Source organism: Temnothorax curvispinosus, unplaced genomic scaffold, assembly GCF_003070985.1.
Source record: "Temnothorax curvispinosus isolate PA1 unplaced genomic scaffold, ASM307098v1 QBEX01017313.1, whole genome shotgun sequence".
NCBI classification, from domain to species: Eukaryota; Metazoa; Arthropoda; class Insecta; order Hymenoptera; family Formicidae; genus Temnothorax; species Temnothorax curvispinosus.
Window position 1 is genome coordinate 1 of NW_020227093.1, and position 17,139 is coordinate 17,139.

At 36.8% G+C, this 17,139-nt stretch overlaps 2 protein-coding genes across 8 annotated transcripts in view; one reads left to right on the plus strand and one right to left on the minus strand.

Annotated features, from left to right (window-relative positions):
• The first annotated feature begins 363 nt into the window (after nt 1-363).
• On the plus strand, nt 364-9,149 carry LOC112467424 (ubiquitin carboxyl-terminal hydrolase 6-like). 3 transcript variants are annotated; one of them, XM_025036046.1, is made up of 13 exons: nt 364-655; nt 1,544-1,776; nt 1,972-2,171; nt 2,258-2,538; nt 2,626-2,893; nt 2,980-3,710; nt 4,061-4,333; nt 5,339-5,596; nt 6,224-6,532; nt 6,814-7,031; nt 7,170-7,286; nt 7,399-7,517; nt 7,848-9,149. In XM_025036046.1, exons 2-13 carry the CDS (start codon nt 1,568-1,570, stop codon nt 8,018-8,020), a joined length of 3,156 nt encoding a protein of 1,051 aa, XP_024891814.1. In that variant the 5' UTR covers nt 364-655; nt 1,544-1,567; the 3' UTR covers nt 8,021-9,149. The 3 variants fall into 3 exon arrangements, with proteins under 3 accessions (XP_024891814.1, XP_024891815.1, XP_024891816.1); XM_025036047.1 differs by having other exon boundaries at nt 2,279-2,538; XM_025036048.1 differs by lacking the exons at nt 364-655; nt 1,544-1,776 and having other exon boundaries at nt 2,089-2,177.
• Nucleotides 9,150-11,017: 1,868 nt separating this feature from the next.
• LOC112467425 (follistatin-related protein 5-like) overlaps nt 11,018-17,139 on the minus strand; it is a 33,813-nt gene continuing 27,691 nt past the window's right edge. For all 5 annotated transcript variants that reach the window (XM_025036049.1, XM_025036050.1, XM_025036052.1 and 2 more), the window contains 13 exons: nt 16,596-16,780; nt 15,892-16,026; nt 15,560-15,692; nt 14,914-15,074; nt 14,405-14,528; nt 13,618-13,911; nt 13,255-13,376; nt 13,033-13,170; nt 12,752-12,967; nt 12,480-12,630; nt 12,173-12,373; nt 11,802-11,948; nt 11,018-11,471 (listed from right to left, as the gene is read on the minus strand). In XM_025036049.1, coding sequence (XP_024891817.1) covers nt 11,242-11,471; nt 11,802-11,948; nt 12,173-12,373; nt 12,480-12,630; nt 12,752-12,967; nt 13,033-13,170; nt 13,255-13,376; nt 13,618-13,911; nt 14,405-14,528; nt 14,914-15,074; nt 15,560-15,692; nt 15,892-16,026; nt 16,596-16,780 — 2,237 coding nt within the window. In that variant the 3' untranslated portion in view covers nt 11,018-11,241. The remainder of the gene's footprint in view (nt 11,472-11,801; nt 11,949-12,172; nt 12,374-12,479; nt 12,631-12,751; nt 12,968-13,032; nt 13,171-13,254; nt 13,377-13,617; nt 13,912-14,404; nt 14,529-14,913; nt 15,075-15,559; nt 15,693-15,891; nt 16,027-16,595; nt 16,781-17,139) is intronic.

Here is a 17,139-nt window from a genome sequence, read left to right on the forward strand (position 1 = left end):
TAAAATTATAAAATTACGATTATATTTTTCAAAATTATGAGATACAAAGTTCGTAATAATTTTGAAGAATGTAATCTTAATTTTGTAATTTTAATTATCGTAATTCGTTATTAATTGGAATACGCAAGATGGAAGCGCGGCCGCCGCGGCCAGAATATCCCCTCCAGCTGGCTAGTTCGGCTTCGGCACGAACCTAGCACGGACGCAAACCATGTGCGGTTACCGAGCGATACGACGTAGTTGAGTTGCATTTTCTCAGGCGGCGCGTCGGAAAATGCAACACAGCAACACACGAAGGCCGGGATGGCCTCTCTCAGGTTTCTCTTTGGCGACGTAGACGACGCTTCGAACGGCTCTCTCTCTTTCTCTCTCCCTCCTTCCCATCCCTTCCGACACCGGACCGATACCGTTTGTCGTCAAGCGGGGCCGCCATGATCGTTCCGGCAGTGTTGTGCGGTGTTTTGTAGACTCGCGCGATTCCCCCCGATTCCCCGGCCAGCGTGACGAGAAAACACGTCCATCGTCCATTTCCCGAGGCGCCGTAGACGGATTCGCATCCCGCGCGCATCTACCGATCACGCTCACGTTGTTCCGGCTGTTCGCTGCAATGGCGGTGTAGACGTTCTCGGGGCGCGGGGCTCGCTTATCTCACGGTGTAAGTAGCCTGATCCCGGATCCCGTTTGTGATTTTCGCGATCTCACGGTACCCGAGGACGAACCCATCGACGTGACAGACGGACGAACGCGACAGATACAGCGGCACGAGGACACGACCACGACGCGCAACGGCGCGCTCGCGACACGTTCGTCGTTCATCGCTCGCACTCTATCGCCCGACCGTACTTTCGAGAACCCGCTCACTTCCATATTGAACGTGTCCGTCGGTTTCGCGCGCGTATCACGTTCGCACGTGCGTGAAAATAATCCACACGTTGCTGCGATAATCGTCGTTCGCCGTGCACGCGGCGCGGGCACGTACGGGACGCGACGCGCTTCGCGATATCGCGCGAAATCGGGGCGTATCAGGTTAGGACGATAGAGCGACTTGAGTCACCGAGGTACAGCGCACAACGTGTGTTTGCGCCGTTTGCGGAATTTTTGTCAGCTCCTTCGTGGCCTTCCCGCTTCCCGCGCGAGGACACGGAGAGAGAAACGAATCCGACACGATCTGCGAGGTCGATGCGCGGATGTATCTCGTGATCGTAAGCTACGATGTAGCGGTGTGCTCCGATTGAAATTGCGGTATTCGTATCTTGGTCGCGAAACTTCCGTTAGAATGCTAATATCGCTGATCTCTCCCGCTTTGTACAACAATATTCGATGTTTTGTTACGTCTTTGTCTTTCTTTTAGAAACATTAGTCATCGAAATTGATTAATACAATGAAATCTATAAAAAATAAAATACTACATCTATATATATACTATATATATATATATATATATATATATATATATATATATATATATATATATGAAATGATGAAAAAAAGAATGAAGTTACCGATAAATAATTAAAATTCAGGATTGTAATTCTTGTTTCAGACTGCATTGTGGCTTGTTATCTGAATGGACAATAAGGTGGATGTCACAGAGGCTGAAAATATTTCAATGATTGGAACATCTGGAATTTTTCACTTGCCTGACGTACCAGAGATATCGGAGGCGTTAGAATCTACTGGTCTTAGCCCCTTGACTTCTTCCTTAGATCAGGCTCTCACGCTGCAAGAAGATAAAGCTCTTTCGTCCGAAGTTAATATGGGCATTGAAGATACATGGTAAAGATATTTTTTCTATAATTTGTCTAATTGCACAATGTCTTTGTTACGAAGTACACAAGTTTATAAATTATTATTAGGTACAATTATTGATATTTGTGTGGCTGTAGATATTTCGCGCATCAATAAGAATCACTTGATTTAACCGAGGCTGTCCGTGCATTGTCCGTGACTAATTTTTTTCAACTTTCTCAGGACTGAAGCGAACAGTTCAACATCAGATTATGCGATTCCTCTTCCTCCACCACCTGGATTAAATGATTTCACGGATATCGGTGCCGATCCTATTGATTCTGGAACTGGCATAGAACATGGTCCGTTTCTGCCGCCTGGCACACCCGCGCTTAATAATATCTTTGCAGAGGCTGGAGATTCCCACGATGACTCGCCAATGGGTGAGTGTATGTAACGTAATGTCCGGAATGTAAAATCGATGACGATGCATGATATATTTTTATCCTTTGTCTATAAATACTTTCAGAGGTAGTTGTTCTGCCTGCAGGCGTGTGCGGACTTCGTAACTTGGGTAATACCTGTTTTATGGCAGCTGGATTGCAGTGTTTGACCGCGACTCCGCCTGTTCTACGACATTTCTTGGATTTACAGCAGCGAGGAGAGAAACTGCCTCCACCTGGATCGTTAATGGCACACTTTAGCGTACTCCTTGGGAAAATGTGGTCTGGCAGATACAGTGTACTCAGACCAACAGAATTCAAACAGACTTTAGGTGCTTACCATTCACAATTCAAGGATTATAGACAGGTAAGGGGGTGTAATTGTTAATATATTTCATCAGTTATTTGTTAATTATTGTTCTATATAAGTTTGTGTATCGTATATGTTTAACAGCATGATTGTCAAGAATTTCTGGCGCTTTTGTTGGATTCCCTCCACGAACAAATGAATATGGCCAAGTGTGCCAAGAATAGTCAAGTTCCACTATCTACGACCACTGCCAATTCTTTTAATTCTATTGAAAACTCAAATGGAAAGACCCTTTCCCCTGTCACTGCCACGGCTAACTCCAATTGTAATTCAGATCTTTTGGAAATGTACGAGTGTTTGTCACCGGAATGTCCAAATAGCCCCAACGTGACTATGGCTGGTTCGCCAAGAGGTAGGAAATTTATACAATGTAAAATATTACATCTTTCAGATGTTGTCTCTTAGATTTTGAAATGTAATTTTTCGATATTTTTTAAGAGTTCGATTCATCGATTGGAGAGCTTGATAGTATCACGAATTCACCGAGAGATTCACCGTTAAATGGCGAAGATGAGGAGACGTTAGATTCGGATGAAACTATCGAGGCGAGATCGAATACTTTTATTCACAACAAGGTGAACGAGGACGGTGCAAATGAAGTTACTCCGACGCGATCCTTGAGATTAGACACTTTAATTGAATTATCGAAAAGCGTGCCTAAATATGGCAGTTTATACGACATTCATAAAGAGGCTAAGACGAGTAATGCCAATTTCTTAGTAACGCAACAAGAGTGTAATAATGAAATTCATTACGACTCGCAGAAGTTTCCTAAGGACAATGTCCGCAGGATGCCGTTGGATAATTCAAATCTCATGGAAAATCATGACTTTGATAATAAGAGCGTTAGTATCAAACGCATAAAGGAAGTGAATGTCCAGAAGGTCAACGGTAGTCTCGACCCTGCGTCGACCGGATCTGACATCGAGTACGATAGCGGTCTGGAAAAGTGTAACGTGAAACGCATGAGACTAGACGATCAGGAGAAAAATCACAAGCATGAGGGTCTTGGCAGTGAAAGTACCCAATGCTCGCGGATTCCGCAGAATTATGGAAACGGCGCTATCGCCGCGCAGGATGAGCTCGAAGCGGATAAACACTGGGCGAAGCACTTGCGATCAAATAGGAGTATTATTGTTGACACTTTTCAAGGCCAATTCAAGAGTACGGTAAGAACTTTGCTAATGATATTTTACCTATGTGGAGATTATACGTTGGAGTTGATACCACAAATCATCGGTATTTACTGTAAAAATCTCCCATATTAAATCACAGTAGATTTTCCATCTTGCCTTAAAAAATGTAAGAGGCAGGTTTCATGCTACTTTCACAATTTACAATTTTCTACATAAAATATATATGTTTTTTATAAACGAAATTTTTAAAATTAACCGGTATTCTCAACCATCAATTTTTTGTTTAATTTAGAATAAATTTTTCTTTAGTCGTAATATTTGAGATAGTATTTGGAAACATTGTTGCAATGCCACTGAATATTTATGATTTAAATATGTTGCAGGTCGTGTGTTCAGTTTGTAATCACGTTTCTGTTACATATGAACCTTTTATGTATTTATCGGTACCGCTACCTCACGCTATGGAGAGGCAGTTGAATGTCACTTATATTCCTGCGAACGGTGAACAACCTATGAGATGTGTTATTTCCTTAAATAAGCAGTCTCGAATTGGGAAATTGAAAGAGGAGTTATTAAAAACGCTTGGCAAGGAAGATATTTCGGTGACGAATATTGCACTCGCGGAGGTGTTAGAGAATCATATAGCGAAGATTCTGGTGGGTATGAACAAATATGTTTGTTCCTTTATTGAAAACTGAACTTGTTTTAATGAAGATTTTTTTTGTGTTGATAATCTTTGCTAGTGATTATTTGCTTTATAAATAATTGAACAAAAATGTGTCATACAAATTACATTACTAACGATAAATTGACCAGTAGTTTTTGTTTAATAGTAATGTAATTTAATTGTATGTAGATATAAAAGTCTTCAGTAGTGACGCTATTTTATAAGAATTTAGCATTATCGATAACCTTTAAAAAATATGATTTTAAACTATATAAAGATTGATTTGCACGCGTGTTTAAAGAAATATAAATAAAGATAGTCAAGCCAGTACAGCTATAACTACAGCTAGGCTTGCATTGTTACAAGCTAACAGTCAACACTTGTATATGTTGGTTGAAGAGTATAAGGGTGGAAACATTCCTCCAATGTTTACGACACTATGGGATATACTGTATCATAGGCAGGACGTCTGTGTTTACCGGCTCGTATTGGTCTGTGACTATCCTTATTTAAATTATAATTCTGGTAAGAAGGAATAAATATAATCTAGGTATTAATTATCGCTTTGCACAATCGAGAGCTTTATACAAATCAATAGATAATACGCTGTTAGGAAATAATTGGAGAGTTAAGAAGGTGGTATGTCGATTAGGATCGATTATCGCCGATACTACTCTCCTAAAGAAATTTTGTGGAAGAACATTCTCGTAACGTGAAAATATAGTTACGGGGCTACATTTCATCGTACAGGCTCACTACAATTCTTCTCTTTGTTCTCTATTTGTATCTCTTTCTTTTCTCCTATCTCTCTCTCTTTTTTTTTTTTTTTTTTGTAATTTCACCAAAGCTGCCGGTCTCTTACCGTAGTTGCTTTTTGACTATATTATTTTCCCCTTGCACCGTAGGTTTCGGGAATTACTTGCTTGCTGTAGCTTATCGTACTTAGGCGGAAACATCACTCTGTTGGATTCTACATCAAGGTTTTAAATTTAAGGACGACAATACACTCTTGAGACACGTCAATGATACGAATCGATCGATATACGCCTTTGAACTCACGGAACCTCCCGATGCGTACACTTCATTGTCCGATGGCGGAGGAGACCGCCCAACGGAGATGGATTCTTGCCAAAGATGTACAGTCACAGGCGAGGAAGTGCCGTGCATGATATGTCTTGAGGAATTGGATGGCGATTTGAAGAGGCACAGCGGAAACAGCTGTAACTTCATCATGTGCGATCCGTGCATCGAGGTGAGAGTTTATCATGTTGTTTAAGTAAGTGTAATGAAAGAAAATATTTAATAACAATTTTAACAGTTTTAATAACAATTTTCTGTCTTTATTATCAAATTAGAATTAAATACTTATATTTTATCAATATATTTTCTATCCTATTTGATTGTAATTGCGATCATCCCAATGATGATTAAAGACGGCAGTGTCAATCTAGTGGGAGGGGTGCACAAACGAGACATTCATTGTCATTATTTTCACCTCGGGAAGGTCTGAGATAAGATTGTTAAACGTTCTAGCCGGACGGCATCGTAATGATGCGTACGAGAACCAGAAAGAGCTTTGCGTTCTCCAAAATGCCGGGGACGCTTTTTTTAAAGCAGAGGCGACTGGAAACGTGAAGATGGAATCTCGTATAATCCGCTTTTTCAGTATAATCCACAAGCCTGGTAGTCATACCTGGAACTCAATTCAGACTAATCTGATGCTGCCGTTAAACCTGAGGGTGTTATCTTATTATTATTATCGATCAAATTTTTGCTTTGTTTTGTTTTAACAGAAAACAAAGCTTTTGCTATCGTACAAAATCGTCGCGCAAATTGAAACCATTTCAAGCAAAGCCCAAGCTTTTGCATTATTTTACAGAACTATTTCAAAAATCAAACGGAGCCCCAAATGTGTCCGATGTGTTCCACGTACATGACAGCCTCGTCGTTTACGAAGATAGACCAAACTGGTCGACCTAGGCCCACTGTACGTATCTTGAACGTACCTTTGGTGTTGAGGCACGATACGACGAACGAGACGACGAATAACCGCAAAGGTACAAAGCTTTTCGGTTATCCGCACCTGATACGACTCCCGTCAAGAGTAAATGCACGGGATTTATATGATATCATCAAGAAGAATGTGCCACATGAAGGACACTACACGATTCATTTCGTCGATGGCCAGGTGAGATATTCTTATTAGATTTAAGCTGTGGTCTACTTGATGCTACAAATGTTTTAAAGCGTTCTTCTCCTTTCTTTATTAAAATGTAGATGATTTATTTGTCGCAATAACCGAAACAGTTAAATTTTATAAAATGTAAAAAATATATCTTGTCAAAGAAATAATTACACATTTTTAAATACAAAATAATATAGCTGTTGATACATTCAAATAGTTTAACATGAGTCTGAATTATTAAATATATATTGCCATATTAATTTACAAAAAAAATTGTTTTGCAGGGTCACCATTGTTCACGATGTATGTATACGGCGCATTGTACAGGATGTAGTGTGCCTGAGACGGGAATGGTAGCGCTACAGAACGGTGATACGCTTGCGGTTCGTTATACCGAATATGTTCCTAAGATTCTGCATCCTGTCGATCATGTTAGCGTCAGCAAGCAACGGCCGCACCATCCACTGTCTCTTTATGATTGCCTTCAAGCATTTAGTCAAAGGTATTGATCTTTATGAGTTGCTTATTAATTAAGGCATTCTGGAGTAAAATAAATATGCCAATTGCTTTACACTATGTTAATTTAATTGCTGATAGATATATTACTGGTGTTTTATATAATTTTAATACTTTTTTTTAGCGAAACTTTAGACGAACATAATCCTTGGTTTTGTCCGAAATGTGGATGTAATCAATGTGCCACGAAAACGTTGACGGTACATCGATATCCTAAGTTCCTCATCGTATATCTTAAACGGTATGTAAAATTTATATCAAAATAAAAATGCTCTACGTAAGCTCTACAGATCGATGGATATTACAAATGTTCTATTATCATGGATGACTCACGCATTATTTCGGATCTATAGATTTGTGTTTTACGAATGCGCGAGTATGAAGCTAGACGACAAGGTCACATTCCCTTTGGTGGGTCTGAGTGTAGGACGCCACCTTTATGATCTCTATGCCTGCGTATGCCACTTTGGAGGTACGTAAGCTTATCAAAACTTGTAAAAGTGATAAATCTCTTTTTGTTGCATCATTTCAGAAAGCATTTTATTATAAGAATGTTGGAAACTGAGTATTGACATACATCTTTAAATAGATATGAATAGAGATTATTGTAGTTATTCATATGGGAGTAGCAATACGGCGAAAAAAGTTTAAATATTTTTTAAATAACTAGTATACTTTTATCTTTAAAAAAATCTTTTCGATATCTTCGATCGTCTAAAATTAAATATTATTCGTCCAAAAATAATTGAAACGTTTAGGTAAATAAAATTGAATGCTTTATTACATGTCAAATGAATTTCAGGCGTGTCCGCGGGCCATTATACGGCGTATGCGAAGAATCCTCGCACAGACGTGTGGTATTATTATAATGATGAGATTACGAGTAGGCAGAAGCCACAAGATGAGGATTTTAGCAATGCATACATATTGTTTTATAGTCGACAAGGGACCAACTTGAAACCGTGCAATATATAACAAGTGGTGTATTTACCTTGGTAGCCGATAGACCAAGTCGAGCAGTCAAAGAAGGAACAAAGAAAGAACAGAGCTGGTGGTAAAAGAATGGAGTGTGACAAAAGGGGGATTGATATTTGCGTTCTTCCATGTGTACACATCGCGAAGGTTTATTCGCATACTTTATACGTTTGCAACTTTTCCTTTATCCATTTTGTTGCGCTTCTGTCTTCTCTCCCCCTGCGCATCCATCTCCCTTTCTGCTGTCTCTGCTAGGGTTATTTTATCTTTTAAAAGTGCAATGGAAGGCGTACTTCCATACACGCGCCGATTTGCGCTCGATTATGTGAAATATCGATAACTGTCGCCGTGTGCGTTTCTTTCGTGACTTGTTATTCGATGATTTTTCGGATGTCCTCGCAATCAGTACTTTGCCGGTGGCGTTTTACGTTAGCGCAACTTAGGCCTGACCTATTTCGCGAATACTGAGAGAACTGAGCATATTTGTACTGCATATATTGTAAACGTATGTCGAATTTGTACAGTAGACCGTTAAATGTAGAACTCGAGAATTCTAAACACGTAATTTATTAGTGAATAAAGGTGGACGTGTCATACTTGAAATCAAACTTGAATCACCACTCACCAAAGGCGGAATGTCACGCTTCGCCATGCTTTCTTCTTTATCTGAGCAGAGGAGCGGGAGGATATACGCTTATCAATAACAAAATGTTGCGCTTATCCGATATTCCTTCGTTATCCAAGTGAGAGATCAAGAGGATTGTAAAGCGAAACAGAATATACACATTTTATGAAACGCAATCACGTTCATGGGTTATTTATTAAATTAGTTATATATGTATATTGCAATTTTATTACAAGACACTAATCGCAGTTCAACACACGCTCGCATTAGCACAGCATCGGTGTAATACTGATATTTCACGTTACATTTTTCGAATTGCTATAAAGTATAAATTGTTATAACACGCTACATTGTAACTTGATGACGCGTATGCGCACCTAGACTCGGTTCCTAAACATTTCTGTTTGTCAAATGTTGTAAAACCGACTCGAAGTTTCTCGATACTTTATGTAGTATAAATATAAAAGAATGCTATCGCCATCGAGCGATTTTCTCCGAATCGTACAGTTCTGGCCTTTTTAATCTCTTGTAGCAAATTCGTTTGGATGCACTAAGCGCATACGTAAGCGTCACGAAATTTTGCCAAAATACATATGAAATATTCAGAAATGATAAAAATATAAGTTTTTATTTAGTATTCTGCCAATTTTCCTAATATACTTTTATTCATAAATTTTAGGACACTGTGTATTGGTACTTCGACATTACGACAGTGATAACGAAAACTGTAGCGACTAATATTCTGTAATTCGACAATTGATAATACAGAGTAATTCAAGAGTCGGCAGAGGAATCCAATTTCTTCCAAATCGGTAATGTAGAGCATATCAATAATTAACTTCTAATAGAGCTAAGAAAAAATGTTGCTACTGCTGCAACTAAAGCTACGAAACAAGCAATTTGTTGTCAAGTTTTTCTTTTGAAACTTTGATTCATAAATGATATGAGAATGTCTTCGAATCCTTCGATCATAAAAATTTATACACTTTCACGGCATATTATGCGCAGTAATACATTCAACTGAATTCGATATTTTCTTGTAGGGTAGGTGTATCAGCGAATGATCTTGTAGCACTAAATAACCACATCATATTTCGTTATTTTTGTTATATATAAAGTTATATATAAAGTCTAGATATTTTTTTTTAACTGAGAACGTGAGATAATATGAATCATTGTGTACAGTTATATAATAATTATTATACAGTTATGGATTAAAGCAGTTATTTACTCTAGTTTATACCTCTTCTCGTTATTAATCTCAAATAGTCATTTTTTAAATGCTATGTTGTTAATACTCGAAATTCTAAACTTGAAACTGTTTTATACGATACCTAAGAGGAACTAAGAACAACGAAACAATTTGTACTTGTAGGAAAAAAGTACACCTTTAAATTATTTATAATAGAATATTTCTTCTCTCTTAAACGGCCATCCTCACTGGTGCATCTGCCCCACTCAACATACGCACTTGATGCTAGCTTTGTTTACACTTCAATCTTCATATTACATAACATTATGTATAGCTTAATATTACTCTGTTCTTCTATTATGGCCGTTTCTTCGTCGTTTATGTTTTTCATCGTTATTCTCATGCACTCGATGTTACAACTCTTTTCATCTTCTCTAGATAAACATTCTCAACATGGATGTATCGTGTCCAGATGTATTAAAAATTGAAATTGGTACAATTTAAATTTTCATTTTTTCAATTACTATAACTACTTTACATCAATTGTCGTTTTTTAATCATCGCATGGTGATAATTTTCAAGTGTCTGTGACATTTAAATCTGATTTGATCTGAAATACATTAGTTTAAATTCTTTGCATTATGACTGCCTGCCGACCAAAGATATAACAATGATATAATTTGTTAACAATATTTGACAGTTTGGCAGTTGACATTTGATATGTATCGGTAACAATTTACATTTAATTTATATTATGACAATTCCAAAAGTGCGATACTGTTGTCCGAATACTGAAATTCTTTTCAATAATATGAAAGTTTTATTAAATGGTTTCACATTATTTTGACAATATGTATATAATAATACTTTAAAAGATATTAATAAAACTGTCTACGTAACAATTATAAACTTCTGTTCTTCGAAATTAGAGATTGGTTCAAAGAGACTAACTTATTTTATATCGTCTTCCATAATTTTATATTTTATCATTTATTTTAATTAATATTTTACTAATACACAATTAAATAATTTCATCTGATTGATATATAGATTATATAATTAATATAGATTTAAATACAATTTAGTAATTAATTTGACATATTACAGTTATCTACCATTGACACTATATCTTTGCCATTACTTCGGACATTTCTTTGAGATAGCATTGCTGGTTTTTTTCCAGTTATGGTGCAGTCATAATGCAAAAATATTTAAACGTGAGGCATTTATTTTAAAAACTATCTAGGGAAGATGAAAGCATTTATCGCACAGTTTATTTCTCTATAATAATATGTTAGCTTTAATTCCACCTAAAGTTTTTCGGTATTGGCTTTGGTACCCACTCGGATCTCTATGATCAATTTATATACGTCTCGTATTGTCGTCGTCACGAAGCTACATTCATTAGCGCAACGAAACAGTGAACCAAACAATCGCGCCGGGATGTATAAGGCCACCAATCTCGCAATTCACCGTACGGGTCTCCCCGTTGAGAACAAAGAGCGCCTGGTTGGAGGGGCTTACCATATATCGACCAAATATACCGCTTTGTATTATCGGTCTGTTCGGATTACCCCATTTGGTGAGATGTGGTGGTGTTGCCTTCCCCACGCCTGTTATCATTTCCACTTTTCCTGGAAAGACAAAGTTAGTTAGTTAGTTTGCTTTACATTTGAGACGATCATCCTGCAAAGAGTTTAAGGAGAAGATATAATAAAATTAAAGAAAATTTCGTTTAAAATATACATATATGTAATGCATTTTTTGGAGTAAACGAGCGAAATTTTAATAAGAGAAATATGTTTTAGCAAATTTGAAATAGACATTTTAATCTGAAATTTAGATTATTTAGATGATGTTGGATATGATGTTAATTGCATGATTTCATTATTCGCGAAAAATAAAAGGAATTATTGGATTATGAAATATTTTTCTTATAATGAGAATAAAAAGGATTATCTCACCAGTAGTTAAATCTAGAAAGAGGATATCTTCTTTGTCTGTCGATGAAGCGTATATGTCGTAACTATGTGTCGTTTGCGATGGATAGAAGGCAATGTCGCTGATATTTAAGGTTGTTTTCACATCAAAAGCGAATTTTAGTCCGCTTGCTGGAAAAATGTATACAATATTATACATACATTATTCATGCAAATTGAACAATTTTTCGATCACCACATTGGAATTATTTTAAAATAAAAAAAATTGTTTTAAAATTTAATAAATCAAAAAATTCCGATAAATATATTATCTTTAATATTTCATTAGTGTATTTAAAAGTATCTAATTTTTTTATATTATTATAATAAAAATGCAAAAAAGTGAAGTATATTACGTAATATCTCCTGCACCACGAGAGTGACACCGGTGTTTTGTTTGTCGAGAGTAACCAGATATCTGGAATCGGGAGAAATTGCTGGTTTTCCCAGGATGCTCGGTTTATGAGCGAGAACGCTGTCAGTAAGGTAATCTAATAGTATTTGACCGGTAGGTCGACCAGTGATCGGCTCTTCGCACTCCAATATCACAAAACCGTCTGGAAATAGAATCTCATTGCGTTCAAGCTGAAGGAGCGAACAGGATCTGAATGAGGCGAAACAAAAATTAAAGAAATATCGATACAATGAGAAATATATATTTACAAAGATCGGAAAATTCCATGCTTGTTGGCACGCAGTTGTAGCTGGCCAAGTTCACGGTACGAGTATATCTCATGTTGACCAGATCGAGCTTGTACATCCCATGCTGATTCGTATGGGTCACGTAACCATATTTGAATACGTGTTTTATATCCTAAGAAATAAAAGTCTTTGTAATATAGATAATAATACATATTGATGAAAGGATTTATTTGCGATTTTAAAAGTCTGCATAGTTTCACAACATCAAAAAACGAACTCGTTGATAAACGTACTCGCTGCTGTGGAATATACAGGCCTCTCACGAGATCGAATTGCGCATCGATAGGCTCTGGTCGCATAGTGTGGTGTTTTTTTCGCTGGGCAGCTTCCTTGATTATTTGCACGGTCTTGATGCCAACGTCCATTTCGCTCCTCCAGTTTAACACCCAGACGTAGTCGAGGTTTCGTACATACCACAGATCTACCGGGTTTTTGTCCGTAGCCACTACCTGAAAAATTACATTGAAATTATTCGATGGTATTCTGAATGGTTTCAATGAAAGAGAAAACGTACATCGATTATCATCATCTGCACTTCGCTGATCACAAGCACGCGGTTCTTATCCGGTTGACTAACGTATACATATCTATCAGCAACGTTTATGGCACGTCCCCAAGAACAGGGAACATTTTTAGGCCCGCAGACGTATTCCTAAAAACGTGTAAAGCATAACGATGATAAAAATATCGAGAGAGTGGTATAAAAAGAAAAAGGGGTAATATATTGATTTCGTACCTGAGTACCAGGTATGATGTCCGTGGAATGAATCTCGTGCAACGCATGACACGTAGATGGCTCATATACTAAAATACCCCACTCGTGAAAAGATAAGAATCTGCGTTCTTCATCCACCGCAACTACATGCAAAATTTTCATATTAATTATAAAGAGACGAGACGATAAGGTAGTAAATAAAAATATGATAGTACCTAAAGAGAGAGAGTTACAATTAATTAATAATAAAAAATTATTAGCAAATATTGATGCGAATAGTACGCTTCTACTAAATTAAATAATATTTCCTTCATTAAATATACATATCTCTAATGGGTTAATGTTACAAGTTCTCATTAAAGCAAGAGTTTGCCCTTTACTTACTCGGTGTAGGCTGCTCCTGAATCACTAAACTGCTAATGTCTCTCGTTAGTCCCCCAGCGCTGGTCGCTTCACACATGTAAGCCCCGGTGTCGGCATAATCGACCTTCCTAATTAGCAATTTGGTACCGTTCCCGATCACTTCGTACTTGTCTGGCTGATCCTCGCTTAGGGGTTTGTCGTTCTTCAACCATCGTACACGCGGGAGAGGCTCACCTATCACGTGGCACTTCATCTTCGCCGTTCCCTTTGGCCGCTTGGATTGGAACTGTGGTGTCACCCTGACTTCGGGTACGGCTGAGGGAGATGTCACTCTCGATTATTTTTAACATCAATTATTTTCTTTAATTGATTGATAGCATTTTATTATACTTCAAGATTACATTTTCTCCAACTTTATAATAGATTTGATAATGACTGAAGAAAATATATTTTTATTATATATATATATCTGTAAAAATTATTTATTTTTTAATCATTTTTAATCATTTAGCTTAAACATTATTTCTCAACATTTTTGTTAAGAATAGATTGAATTTGAATTTGTTCAGCAATTTATAGATAAAGGGATAGTCCTGGTAAGTGTAGAATATCTCGGTACACATAATTATTATTATGATGTGTTATATAAATTGAACTTTGGTTTACATTTTGATAGTTAAAGTAAATTAATTGTACAATCTATGTATAAATGAAAAATTTTTCGTTTTCCAAGCAGAATCAAGACTTGTCTAATGCGCCTCCAAATATCTCCATCTAAAATTTATATTATTCCATTTAAAAGACTTACTGTATATGGTGAGCATGTGAGTTTGGACCACGTCCTGGTTCCTGAGAGCGTGGCACGTGTAATTACCAGCATGTTCCAACTGCACGTTTGTCAGATAGAGACTGCCATCGTTGAGAACGCGAATCTATAAAGTGTGCATTCGCGTTATCATAATTCTCTCGTAATATGCCTCTTTCATTTAGATATTTAGAATGAAAATTATATCAGTCCGTCAGACCATTAAATTAATTTTTTTAAATATTGCTCATTCAATAGCAATAAAAAAATCTTGATTTTAATTTCCATTTTGTAGGATATAATAAAATGTAAAAGAAAACAAATATTTTTTAACAAGATATTTTTCACTTTCTCTTTATTTATTTTGATAAAGAGAAAGTGATGAAGAAATATATATATATATATATTTTTTTTTTTACATGTTATTTCAATAGCAACGCGGTGTATCAACGGTGTTACAGAGCTAACGGTGATGGATATAGAGATCGAATTATTTCGTTCGAATAGAATACCTCCGGCTCACTGAGGGTTTCCACGTCTGTGCCATAACGGCGCCAGACCAAAGGCGGGGGTGGCGTTCCGGTGACGTCGCACTTAATCTCAACGTTGTCCCCGACTCGCGCGGATATGTGATTCACTTCGAGGGATTTATCCAACGATACCACCGATACACCTGCACAGATCAGAACCGCCCTCGCGTATTACGTGTACGTTATTATATTTCGGCCAAATTGAATGGACGATCGTTCGCTGTACAAACTTTGCATAATAATTCCTCCGCGGTCGTTTATATATGCGCGATGGCACTGTGCCGGTCACGTGTGCGGTCTGACAATTTACGGTGAAGCCATTGTCTATGGACAATGCGTTCTGCATTGAGACCATTATAACATAGATTACCATAAGAAAAGTGTCCGTAAATGGTTAATCACTGCGTTAAATTACACTAATCGCGGCGATAAGATTACAAAATTGTTTAACAGTGATGTAAAAGTAGAACAATTTTCGAAAATTTGCTTTAAATAAAAGAAATTTATTTAAAGGATTAAATTAATTTGAATACATTCTAATACTAACATAAATATTTGTCTTCGTCATCGACTTGCAAAAGATAAATCTCTCGTGATAAATGATAAATCGCACACAAATGATACTTACTGTAAAGCTTGCTGAAGGCAGTGTAGAACTCGTTAACGTTTAATCTGCCGTCACCATCGGTGTCATCGTAGCTGATCATGTGGCTCAAATTGCACCCCGCGGATAGCTCCTCCATGTTTTCTTCCTTAGCGATCTAAATGTTCGAGAGAGAGCTTATAAGCGCGTTATTCGCGGGACGGTCGCGCAATGGAAAAATCGTGTTACCGCTATTAAAATAACGACCATCAAATAAATCTCATCGCAAGTACTTCTCTTTCAGCTTGGTTAAACTCCGGAGAAAACGCTAATGAAGAAACACTATACGAAGAAAAGTATATTTAATGTTAAATCACCTGTAAGAGCTCCTCCCGCTCCAAATTACCATCATTGTTTCTGTCGTAGTGAGAAAACATGATGCTGACCAAGTATTCCTTGCTGTGATTATCCTCGGCCATTAATCTGGCGTGGCTATACAGGAGTAAGTTGTCCTACGGCGGACAAATAGAATAAAAAAGATAAAATAGTATATGATCTGATTACAATCTTTTTAATAAAATTGGTCAAAATGTGTTACTGGCGAGAAAAATCATAAAATATTCAAGGAAGATATTTTTAATCGACGCGGTGCTTTTATATATTTCATTTTTCTGCACTTGTACGCAAAGAAATCTCGATGCCAACTGAATTTATACACATATATGTAAGCTAAACGAACCATATAGTTTAAATCTATAAACTACAAGAATCTCGTCTTACCTTAAAAATATTTATAAATTATTTTAATTTACATATTTAAAAATTATCATTATATTCGATAAAAGAAAGGTTGATTAGATTGAATATTATTCGCGTATCATAGCTTAATAACAAATTCAAACCCGTTTCTGTTTCATATGCCCTAGTAACTTCTTTATTGAAGCTATATCCGAATACAGCCAAGGAATATTAATGATAAATAAAGTTATCTATATTTGCAACTCAAAAAGATACCCTCGTTAAACTTTCCTGCGTCTTAAAACGGAAATTATTACATTGGGGAACAAAATCGATAACATACTTTCATAATCTCGTATTCCTGCGCCGAACACTCCTCGATAACGTGACCGTTCTTTCGTGGGATCGATTTGCTCGCCGGATGATGCTTTACTTTATTCTTAGACTTAGCGTACTTGGCGATATTCTTGCCTTTGGAGGAGGCATGGTACGCGAAGAAATCCTTCCGTGCCTGTGCGCTGTAATTACCTAGAAATGATGGAACATTCCATCATAAACTTCGAGTTTCCATGTAACGACATTTCTTTTTTTTTTTTTCTTATCGTTACAACTCTTAACAAACTAGGCTGCTGCGCGGCTGCCATAAATTAATAGAAAACTTCCAAGTTATTATTGAGTTCATAATGAAACCAAAGTTTTGTGAACCCGCTAAAGATCGTGGTTTCTTTTCCTCGAGTAGAGTAAACAATGAATTAAAGTTAAAAGTATCGGCAAAAAGATTTGGATAATCTTTATTTGATATGTCTTATAAGATTTATAGGCTGTTGTACTTATAAATTTAATCTACTGATAGCTAATTAAAAAGTTATATTAGTAGATTACATTAA

What these genes read in the sequence shown, in the direction of transcription:
- LOC112467424 (XM_025036046.1), top strand. Translation starts at nt 1,568, where the DNA reads ATGGACAATAAGGTGGATGTCACAGAGGCTGAAAATATTTCAATGATT. An exon ending in CCACGATGACTCGCCAATGG is followed by an intron (nt 2,172 to 2,257) that starts GTGAGTGTATGT and finishes AAATACTTTCAG; the next exon opens with AGGTAGTTGTTCTGCCTGCA. An exon ending in TTCATTTCGTCGATGGCCAG is followed by an intron (nt 6,533 to 6,813) that starts GTGAGATATTCT and finishes ATTGTTTTGCAG; the next exon opens with GGTCACCATTGTTCACGATG.